General features: G+C 40.4%; 3 protein-coding genes across 7 annotated transcripts; 1 reads left to right on the top strand and 2 right to left on the bottom strand.

Annotated features, from left to right (window-relative positions):
* Positions 1–2,377: 2,377 nt before the first annotated feature.
* On the top strand, positions 2,378–10,051 carry Eaf6 (chromatin modification-related protein EAF6/MEAF6). Of its 4 annotated transcripts, none has more exons than XM_076364483.1 (8): positions 2,378–2,489; positions 2,562–2,842; positions 3,272–3,475; positions 3,758–3,809; positions 4,828–6,458; positions 6,552–6,645; positions 6,836–6,894; positions 6,977–10,051. In XM_076364483.1, exons 2-5 carry the CDS (start codon positions 2,771–2,773, stop codon positions 5,160–5,162), a joined length of 663 nt encoding a protein of 220 aa, XP_076220598.1. In that variant the 5' UTR covers positions 2,378–2,489; positions 2,562–2,770; the 3' UTR covers positions 5,163–6,458; positions 6,552–6,645; positions 6,836–6,894; positions 6,977–10,051. The 4 variants fall into 4 exon arrangements, with proteins under 4 accessions (XP_076220598.1, XP_076220597.1, XP_031841080.1 ...); XM_076364482.1 differs by having other exon boundaries at positions 6,836–7,375; positions 9,104–10,051; XM_031985220.2 differs by having other exon boundaries at positions 6,836–10,051.
* Positions 6,451–9,030, bottom strand: LOC116430721 (uncharacterized). 2 transcript variants are annotated; one of them, XM_031985222.2, is made up of 4 exons: positions 8,901–9,030; positions 7,823–7,875; positions 7,112–7,355; positions 6,451–7,041 (listed from the first exon to the last, which is right to left on the bottom strand). In XM_031985222.2, exons 1-4 carry the CDS (start codon positions 8,934–8,936, stop codon positions 6,772–6,774), a joined length of 603 nt encoding a protein of 200 aa, XP_031841082.1. In that variant the 5' UTR covers positions 8,937–9,030; the 3' UTR covers positions 6,451–6,771. The 2 variants fall into 2 exon arrangements, with proteins under 2 accessions (XP_031841082.1, XP_031841083.1); XM_031985223.2 differs by having other exon boundaries at positions 7,112–7,352.
* Positions 10,034–11,307, bottom strand: bonsai (28S ribosomal protein S15, mitochondrial). Its single transcript, XM_031985218.2, has 4 exons — positions 10,928–11,307; positions 10,689–10,822; positions 10,419–10,614; positions 10,034–10,323 (listed from the first exon to the last, which is right to left on the bottom strand). The coding sequence occupies exons 1-4, from the start codon at positions 11,161–11,163 to the stop codon at positions 10,077–10,079; spliced, it is 813 nt and encodes a 270-aa protein (XP_031841078.1). The 5' UTR covers positions 11,164–11,307; the 3' UTR covers positions 10,034–10,076.
* Positions 11,308–11,363: the final 56 nt, after the last annotated feature.

The following is an 11,363-nucleotide window of genomic DNA, read 5'->3' as shown; positions in this document are numbered from 1 at the left end:
GGAATTCATGTGTATTCCCATTTGGCGGAATCGACGCTTCCAATTTCCACGGTGCTCTAATATCTGCCGGAATGTAACGGTAACTCGATTTAATTACGTGGAGCTGAATTGATTCGCCTGGTATCGTCGATACACGGTTTTCGCATCGTCCGTCCGGCCACAAATGATACGGCGAACCCGAAGAAAGTACTCGGATGCACGGTGCGCGCTCGACTGACGATGATCCGGGCACTCGGGGACGAGAAAGTGAAACGAAAGTAGCCGAACGGAAGAATTTCTCGAGATACCTCGAATACCGGGATAGAGGAAATCGTGGGCCGATGGATGTGATTATGGGACGCGATGCGAACGATGCTGAGACCCATCTTCCACCCGTGTGTTTCGAGAACATTCGTCGTCTTGACAAATAAATAACTATGAAAAATCATTCTATTTTCTTGTGTAATTTTACACGATTCTTAATATTATTATTATTATCGTTTTATTATAGTTTTTCGACAAGTCGAACGAGCAAACCTTTTAGCGGACGAAACGTGGAATTCGAAAGTGTTTTCCCCCGATTCGATTCTGAATTTTCTATAAAATTCGACGTGTCATTTGTAATCGGGATACGATGAACGAGACAGCTTCCCGTCGGCGAATCTGCGAGTAGTCGCGCGCAATTGAGCCGCAGATAAACATCTTTTTTTTTGTTTTAATTGGATGCGATGTATCTCTCGCTCTATTAGCGGCAGATAAAACTCGCGGGAGGAACAGCCTGAGATTCGTTTTACGTTCACAGTGTTAAAGTAGTACGCGCTGCTGCGGAAGCTGAATGGATCGCGAAATTCGATTCAGCGTAATAATCGACATCGGGAAAGAAATCTCGGATCCCCACTGGCACGCTCCTCCTTGAAACTTCGATGAAACGGCGAGAAAAAATCGCGCGTCGAGTTTCAAGGGGTCGTTGCGAAGGGAAGACTCCGATCTACGAATCTACGGTGGTTTCGATCTCGAAAAAAATTCTTTAGCGGCTACAGTGACGTTACCGGTTCGAATTTACGCGATTCCGGCGACGAAAAGGTACGTCTGCTCTCATACCCGTTACACGAAGGCGAAAGATCATAGAGTAAAACAACTTACGAGGGGCGAAAGTAGAAGCTCCACGCTTTGCAACGAGCTAAAGCACGACGTTCTACCATTTTTTATTACAAAGTGACCGCAGTTTAAAGTTCGCCAATTTTTCGAGTTCAATTTGGCGGTCCTTTAGAGCGGTCCTGCGTATTTTAGAGCATATTTCACTCTTTCTCTTAATGGTCCTCCAATAATTCCGAACAATATTTTTAAATGTACCAAAATATTTTCGAAGCCAATGAAATTTCGACTACGCGTATAATAGATTAGATACGAAATAAGACGTTTGAAACTTACACAATTGATTTCCGAATCGGATAGCTTGCCATTCCGACAACTCATTGCTACTGACAAATAGATTTTCCGTCGGAAAACGTATAAACAATAATGATCTCCGTGCAAATACTGAATAGCTGGTGACATGTATTCTTTCATATATCGCCGGGAAGGGTTAAGAAGGGGGCTGATCGGGAGGGGAGAAATTGCATACTTTCTCTCCCTCTCTCTCTCTCTCTTTCTTCCTCCCTCTCTCTCTCCCTCTCCCTGTTCTTCGCGTTAGACGCGGCCCTGGACGCAGGAAAAACCTAACGCGGGTGAAAAACTCGAGGACACGGCAGAGTGAAATTTCCAATTTAACGCGGCGACGTGCATGCCGCGGTGACCTATTTAATTAGTCGAAAAAAGCCCAGAAAATTAGCTAAAAGTTTCCCGCTTTTCTTTGGTCGTTTTTACCGTTCCTCTTGCTCGTTCTTTCTTCTGTTATTCGTTTGATTTTAAATGGAAACCGCAGAATTATCGTAATTATCGTTGATTTTTAATTAAACGCGCGGAAGGAAACATAACGTTGCGACTGTCCGATGGTGGTGCGACGAGTAATCAAATTTCATATTTCAATTACAAATGTGCAATGTTCAAATTTGTAAAGAAAATGAGTCACACTCGATTCTCGCGTTACGAAATAGGTCTCCGTGAAACTTTGTTGCATCATCGTTAAGAACTTAATTGTTTATAATAACCAAGGTCATTGGAAACAAGCGAAAGCATATATATAAAAAGAAACAATTGTCGTACCGGCACAATTACTTACAATTCATTTTATACTTGAACATCGTAAATCCTTTGTGCCTTATTTATTACTCTTTGAGGCAGGTAATTGTTGGTATTTATTAATTTAAACAAAGTTTAGTAGTTCCAGGTACCTATAATACTTGCATATTGCAGGCACGATTAACAGGTTGCCTGTCACCAGGGGCAATATCTTTTCTCAAAAATAACAAGATGGCGTTGCCATTCCATTAAACATGGCGCGTATAGTATTCAAATTTTGTCCGACTATAAATATATTGCGATATATTAACAATACATCGGCGATAAAGGTAAAGTAACAAGTTGTTGCAGTTCTTTGTTTTATGTAAGTTGATGTTTTTCATTCGAATATCGTTTAATAGCGATATCTAGGTTATGCGACTCTGTGGTAAGGTCACGAAGGCTCTGTATGTTTACGTAGTTTCTGACTTCGGATGGTAAGCAACGTCAGGCTGCTTGGAGCAGTTTTCGTTGTGAAACTGTCCAGCGTCTGTTGGGAGCAGAGAAATTCATTTTCGAGCGAAATAAAACAAGTTCTCGTTAGTGTTATAGAAATATATTTAAACGAACAATGTCGACGAAGTCTTCTGTCGATTTACGAGCGGAGCTTGCAGAATTAGTGAAACGAAAAGCAGAAATAGCTGTGAGTATGGTCAACTTGTCAACCTGTGTCTCTTTTTCCAATTATATTGCCTTCGAGTGAATCGTGTTGCTGATACGATAAACGATTATCATTATCGGTGTGGAATTTAACAATTATACGTAATCATTAATCATTTTAGACAAGCATTAGGAATCGAAGAGGCACTTTCTCGTACTTTGAATCGAGGTTATGCCAACATAACCTCTGCGCAATGTTTTTCTTGTTAGCCTCTTTTTAATATTGACCTCGATTCTCCAATTTGTTATTCCTTGTGCCAGTAACAATAAAGTGCTCGTACAAATAAGAGAGAATTATAGGATTCTAAAGTACATTAATATCGCGGGCTGTTTTATAACCTTCGTGTTTTGTTTTGGTCATCGATTGATCGTCGAAGTAATCTTCGTTATCGTAAAATTATTAATTTTGTAGGATACTCTCGCCAACTTGGAACGTCAAATCTACGCGTTCGAAGGTAGTTACTTGGAAGACACGCAGCTGTACGGCAATATAATTCGTGGCTGGGACAGATATTTAGCGAGCAATAAAAATACGAATAGCAAGGCGGATAAACGTAACAGGAAATTTAAAGAAGCCGAAAGGCTTTTTTCAAAATCTTCTATCACCTCCATGGCTGTGAGTACCAAGTATTCTATTTCGAAAGGTTCAACAAACTCTTAACATTATTCTTCCTTGGACTTTGCTACCGTTACGGAATACGTAGCTATAATATATTTCTACGTAGAACGATTTTATTTGGAATCGACTTAAAGATTTCTGCAATTTTCATAGATTCCAATCGAGCGTAACGTATTAATGTTATAAAAATAAAAGTACTCATTACTCATAATAGGACAGTGCCCGTAGTATTTCCCCCGTAAATAGCCAAAGCAGATACAATTTATATAAATCATGAAGATTGTATTTTTGCAGGCGGTTAGTGGACTCGTGGAAAATACCCAGGAAAAAAGTAAGGACCTCAATGGATATTCCTGAGATAGTTAATTTATTAATACGAAATAGGAGTACAACCTTATTTTTCATCCTCCCATCCCTCCCAACTTTTCTTTTTGCCCTGTCCTCCAGAGCAATTCTTTTTAGTTGTTAAGTTATCCTCGATTGTACTTCTTTTTCTTTTTAATGTATCGATCGTACTGTCTTCCACGTATAAAAGAAAATAGTAATAAAGCTGGATTGTTGTGCAACTTAGACGAATTAATGATTAAAGATTCGAGGAATGTTTAGTACCATACTTTTAGTTGGACTATACAACTTTTATTTTCTTCTGTATTTAAGTTACAAATAAATTTTTATTTATTCCTTATCTATTTTTTTGAAATTAATTTGATTCATTTTTGTATTTTTTCTCTGTGGTAACTTCTCTTTCTGTTCTCCATCTACGTACGTGTCTGTCCACGCAGTGGATAAACATTTGTTTGCTAATAAATTTGAGATCCACTTGTTATTTCTCGTCTATTCGGAAGTCTCGTCGTGCATCATTCTTTGATTTAAGGTCTCTATCCGCTGTATTGCTTTGCTGTATGTGTATGTTAGTAAAAACCTTGCGGTTTGCTTTCCTTGAACGTATGCGTTGAAACTGTAGAAAGGGTTATTAGGTGAGCGATATCGTCTCTTCTTCTTTGTATTTATCCTATACTTGGAGCAAATTTCTGTTCTTCACACGTACCACGTGAGTAGAATGTGAATAGAACGTGTGTGCGTGTGCGTGTGCGTGTGCGTGCCTATTACAGTTGAAACGTGTCAACATTTACAATTACTATAGGAGCATTTTATTTTTAGAACGAATGAATCTTTACGATTTAGTTACGTGTTAAGGATGTTGTCTAGTTGAGAATGATATAAAGCGTACATGGATTTTCTTATTGATTGTCTCTAATCACAGCCTTTGGAAAGTGGTGTGCCTATCCTTGAAATCGAGCTCGGTGCCTCGGGGTTCCCCATTTTCCTATGTTGAAACCTGTTTCCAGTTGACCGGTACAGCGAATCGGAGTCACAGATTGGGAACAGCGGTAGCGAGGACAATTGCAGCCTGGTGAATTCCCACGGAAGCACCGGGAACACGGCGACCAGCAACGGTAACAAGGAGTCCTCGGGGAAGAATCATTCCCTGACCGGCCAGTATAACCAAAACGGATCCCTGTCGTCCTCCAACGAAATGTCGGGCCAGTTCGCGAACGGGCACGCGAGCAACGGGAGCCTCGAGCACGTCTCCCTCAAAGAGAATACCGGCAAGGAGGCGTCGAAAAGCAAGGCTGCGAACAGCGCGAAAAAGAATAGCAATAAACGGTCCAGGAATAGGTAGAACCCCGCGGTATTGCCGGCAAACGCCGAGAGTCGTTCGCGTCACGGGGATCAATCGAACGGACACCTTCTTCTTCGGATCACAGTTTCATTTTGCTCGCACGGTTTTACCGATCCGCCGATCGACGGATCGCGCTCTATTTTATATCGTAAACATCCCCACGAGCGTTGAACTTTCATGGAAGTGCGAGATCCTCTCGAGAAGGCTTTCCGTCCTTAATCCCCGAAGATTAAGGGATCAAGCGTTGCGGGTACGGGATCGAGTGAACCAGGAGCGGAGGGTACATATACCTGGCGATCGGCGCGCAGCTGTGTATCCAGCAAACGAACCTTTCTTTCTTTTACAATGTTTTCTTTGAACACACACGCTGTCAGTATCCTAAATTATTTCCGTGCTTCTGGTCGCGATCCGACGTGGTTCCTTTACTGGATACGGAGCTGATAGTCTCGGAATAGTTCCTGGCTTGCGCGGTTAGTAGCACGGTGTGAAATTTTCATCGGAATCGCGACAAATGAGAATCAAAAAGAGATGCGAAGTTTCCCTTGGTCCTTTATAGTCGAAACAACAGTATTCGTTATCCTTAAACTCGGAGTAACATAGCGGAAGTAGAGTCTCGATATTTTTTTCGACTCCTGCCACACTAGTACGTTCGACTTGTTTTCTTGGCAAATAGACAATCCGTTCTTAAGGGTTTAGAGTTAGTTGTGTTTTGTGATCGGTAACGTTAAATATTAATACGAGAGATACTAATTTCAACTAAATTCCAACTGTCCACGTTTCGATGAATTTTCCATTCTTTTGTAACACACACACAAACACACATACACACCTGTACAGTATCTAAATTGTAGTCGTAGCGTACGATTAAAATTTGACTGCACAAAGAACTACGTAATATTAGAATTACAATATTCCTTTGTAATCTTAAATATTAAAATCGTTCGATTTTATATGACAGTTTCTCGGCTCGTTTCAAATAAATCTCTGCTTTTCACTGTAATCTTTGTATCCTGAACGTGTCGCGTGGCAGCAGTGCATAAGTTTTCGTTACACGACCGTTTCAACTCGAAAGGAGAAAAAAAGACTATAAAAGTTTGAACGAATATTTGTCTTACGATCAGCGTACGCGAGTGAAGCGACGTTAATAAACTATTCGGAACGAAGCGAACCGATTTCGATGTGCCCGCTGCCGGATCTCCGCTTTTATCGGAGAAGAGGACAAACGTTGGAAAGTGTTTTCGACTTGGGATAAAATTTGTGGAAACTAAAAGGAGGATACGAGTTCTCGGAGCAACGGTAATTTATTTTTAACAGACACTCGTCGATATAACGCGAAACTCGTTGCTGGAATTTCCGCAACGAATAATAAACGGATTGTTGCGTTTGAAGGTTTTCGCAAGATAAAATGATAGGGAGAAGAAAGTAGAAGTGGCAAAGGTCCCGACAATTTTCAGCGACGGAAGAGTTTCGTTTACAACAACAGGTAATTATGGTCGTCCGATAATTGTAGAAAGTTATTCAGAAAAATAGAGATGCGTCTCCGATTGAACGAGAATCAAAGTGAAAAATAGGGCAACGGGAAACAGTGCTGTAGAATATTTGGATAATTTTAACGAGGGCGAGAGAAAATCATGCCCGGCAAGAAGGTTTTCAAATTAGTTTCCTGTTTGAAGGTTTTAGGTGGCTCGTTCCTCGTGACGACGGCGTTGAACCCGTTATCGTTGTCCGCCGTGTAAGTAACCGTTCTGATCGATCCGTCCGCTTCGACCACCGAATATTCACCCTTGACCGTGTCGCCGTCCCTTTCCTCCCAGGCCGACTTGGAGTCGCCGGTGTATCCATCCAGGACGCCGTAATTAAACGAGTACTTCGGGTAAGCCTGCGAAAGAAGCCGCGGAAATCGATCGATTCGAATGAAACCAAGAACGTTGATAATTCTGTACGCTCACCGTGAACTCCGTTTCTTTTTCATTGCTCGTGTCCGTCGCCACGACGGCGGACGCCGTCTTGAAGATGGCCGGCGCGATGTATACCAACGACGAGCTCTTCGGCAGCAGCCTGTAAGAAATCGGAGTGGACACTTTGACGTAAGTCGGATGCGGAGTCTTGCTTCCGGCGGACCGAAGGGCGCAGGCTACTGGAACCGCTGCACCGTCCACGGAAACCGAGTCTATCGGGGCGCAAGGGAACCTGCTGAGCATTCAATCTGAATTGTACTACCGTCGTACCAGATTATCTCATAGATTTTCTTGATTCGGATATCCGCTCGTTAACCCCTTGCCCTACAACAACGAGTGAGACTCGTGGTGAAGATTTTCAATATGATGCACCAAATATATATATATATATATATATTACTCGGTTCATTCGAATTCAAAGTAAATATTATTCCTCTGTGATCAACTATCATACTTCAAAGGAAATATAGGCATAACATAAGCTTAGAATTTTTCTCTTTTTCCAATAAATTATCAATAATAAAGCAGCCGTATCGATCAGAGTTGAGAAAGAAGTCATAGGGCAAGGGGTTAATCGGTCTTTCCGTTTTCTTAATTTCTCGATCGAGGTATATTGTATATCGTTAGTGTTTCCGTTTTCTCAAGTAACTCTCGTTTGACGAGTGTTAGTCACGGTAAAGGTTTAAAGAATTGTAATCTTACTGCTGGAGAACACCGGCGACGGTGAGGTCCATGAAACAGCAGACAATAATCATCTGTAAGTAGAATTGTAAGCTGTTCAGTAACGAAACGTTTAAATAACTAGACGCCTGTTTACGGATCTGGCCTCTAACGTCGCAAACTATATATCTGGAAGCGTTCGGTTTTTAAGGGAGAGTGCGAGTCGACTTGAAGATCTATCGCGCATGCGTGCACCGGATTCTCGTTGCACAATCCTCGCGCCGTTAGGGAGTGCCGGTATAAATTCTTAACTAACACACGTGCATTCGCAGACGGCTCGATCAGCGGTTCTCGAGCACACGTTGCTTCGCGATCCTTTGATTTCTTCCTATGCCATTTGAAGTTCATTTCAAACGTAGCGTTTTCTAATCCTGTAGAACCGAATTGAATTTCATTGGAAATTCACTTGAAATGTACCATAGAATCAAATTTAATTGAACTCGAACGAAACTCACAACTTGACAGTCGTTTTCTAATTACCGTGATTATGATCTGTCCAATTTTCCATTGTGCATCATCGGTCTAGCGTAATACAGGATTGATTCGAACTTTTCAGAATGATTGTAATCCCAAGAGGAAATTTAGTCACCTTAACGCGTGCACAGTCTATCTTCGTTTACGAGTAACGAAACGAAGTAATTAAATTCCGACGAACAGGAGAGAAGACATTTCCTACTTTAATTACGATACCAGTATATTAAGCAATCGTACTTTCAACGAGTAACCACGAAGGGCGGCAGTATAAAAAGCGATCGGTGCTGTTACAGACCGATTCGATTCACCTTCCATGCCTTTTATAATAACGCGACAGATATATAGAGTACACAAAGTTCTCAAAACTGTACATTCTCAATTTTAGTAGTATCGAAGAAACTCCCAGGATATATTATTCCTTCGCGATTTAGTTTTCTTTGGAAAAGTACAGTATCCTTCATCCCCTTAGGGGACATTAATAATAATAATAACAAAAGACACTAAACGATCTTTATCGTTGCATTCCGGATACGAGATGAAAATATAAAAATGATAGTTGATTGAAATATAATTAAATTCTACTAACCTTGTGAACGAAATGTTTGAAATACCTTGACCTCATTTTGTGGTAGGTATAAAAGAATCACGAATGATCGAAGCGGTACCAAAGATCCTTCGGCGTCACTCTCGGTGTTGTCACTTGTCTCTATGACTGCTTAAGGCGAATTACATTTTATCGTTGAACGGCGGTACGTTTCATCGATAATAATTAGGAATTTCTTTTTCCAGTTGTACGCATCTGCACACTGTTCCACGAGATTCGAAGGAAATAGGATTTCAAGTGCATCCAGCGAAACTTTCACGGCGGTCCTCCGAAGAATAGAACATCAGCATCCAGCTCATCTTTATATACGACTTATATAGGGTGCCCACACCTGTGTGCGTTTCAGTGATGGTTTCTCGGATTAAAATTCGATTAAACATCCAACAAATAATCTTAGGACCGACGAATGAAAGATTTTTCAAAGTAGACTCGGTATACATTTGTACTCGTTTTATTTATTTATTTATATACATATAAATGATACACGCGCGTATGCTAGGCTGTTAATTCGTTTAAATTGATATTTCAAAGTATCTTCCATTAGAAGATGGACTGTTTCCGATAGAAGGACATTGATTTTCGAACAGTTTTGTTTAAAAAGAATCGAACGTTTTGTCTAGAACTGGCCGTGCACTTGTTTCGATCTGTAATAAAACTCGCAACGGTACGATCCGTTCCGAGAGAATTCACCCGGTATAGAGGAGTACGTTCACTTGCATTTTTTGGGCCATTCTTGGTACATGCGACGAGGGATGCGCAACGTGCAGTCATGGGAACGTCATCGCTTACTGAAACTGATTTATCGAGACGTTCCGACAATGAGTCATCAAGTGGTAACGAGATTTGAAGGAATATCAATTTAAAAAGGAAATCGTAATTGTATCGTTTTCGCTGTAGCGTCGCAATGATTTCTATGGGACTCTCGTCTCGGTTAGACGAGCGATGTCTTAAGCTCCCTGCATTTCATTAGTTGTGCAATTACCACTTTTAAAGAACAATTCGAGAATTTAAACGCTATATTACATCACTTGTTCTGTCCATTATAGAAACTACGGTATCTCTGTGGTTCGAAAGTGGGGGCTATGCAAAGGAGTGTATATAATTAGAAAACTGAATACATATTAACTAAAATTTATTTAACTTATTTATTTATGTACATTAAGATAGTTCTTCCGCTTTCCTTTTTGCAATTTGAATATTTTCTTCCGTGACTGACGGTTCTACACCGCATTCTCTCTCTTCCTTTAAGATAAACGCTAACTTTTCAGCCTTCTCCCGATAAAATTCCTTCTGCTTAGCTTTCAACTCGGCCTTGTACGCATTTAGTTTATCTTGAACGAGTTTGTCACAATATTCCTGCGTTAATAGTCTAATCGAATCCTTTCTGCTCACCGTACCCAGTTGTCTATAATTTTTTAAACAAAAACGATCGGTTAAGCTGATTTTTCACCGAACAATACCGAATACCGTATAATTATTTATGAGAAACGAATACTGTACGCTGGATCCGGTTTGTACACAAGATTCAAACGCTCGAGAACCCATTCGAATCGTCTGTAGTCCCACTTGCGCAGGTGTCTGAGATACTTCTTCCTTCGCTCGACCAACTCTTTTAAGAAACGTTTAGTTTGCTTATTGTACGGATGTTCCTTCATGTATTCTTGAATGTAGAGTATCTCGCTTGTCATTGCCGCGACTGTAATAATTTATGTCTTTGCACAATTTCTTGAGAAATCTATATTCGGTTTAAAATAGTAACAATATACTTACTGGCAGATTCTGTGGAACCCCGATCCAACTCGTGCCGCTTTACCAGTGCCATTATTTTTTCTCTCTTTAGATTTCTAACTTCTCTGCGTGGATGAAACTCCAAAGAGAACATCTTCTTTACAAAATCATTTGCGCTTCATTGCGTGGACAGCGAATGAAATATTTATACTATATTAGATATCAAAATATTTGAAAGAAGATTGTTATTCCTTAAACTTCGTCTCTCGCAAGGTACTTACTCCTCCAATTCTTTTGAACGATCATAGTACAGTGGAATGTCTGTTGGTTTTACAGAAATATCTAATCCCAAATCACCGCTGTTAGTAGGACTGGTCGGTCCCACTCTTGCTGGTCTTTTCCAATTAATTTTATAGAATTCAATTGTTGTAACATTACGACTCACGTAACCTCCAAATTTGTACAGATTATTTGTTCTAGTACAACTCAACCTACAAATATTGCTTGCCAAATTCATCCTGATCAAGATCACTGGATATTGAAGTCAATTAATCCAAGTTCAGATGAAAAACTTATTGAAATATCTTTTATAAAATAACCGAACACCACGAACGGTGACACAGATGATACGCATTCGATACAAAACAAATCAGTGACCTCTACAGTTAAAAACCTCGCTTCTACGTAATCGTATATTACATACCGTCATATGGTACT

The sequence above is a fragment of the Nomia melanderi genome, chromosome 2, assembly GCF_051020985.1.
Source record: "Nomia melanderi isolate GNS246 chromosome 2, iyNomMela1, whole genome shotgun sequence".
NCBI lineage: Eukaryota > Metazoa > Arthropoda > Insecta > Hymenoptera > Halictidae > Nomia > Nomia melanderi.
Note: the sequence above shows the minus strand (reverse complement) of the source record. Positions and strands in the feature narration are given on the sequence as shown.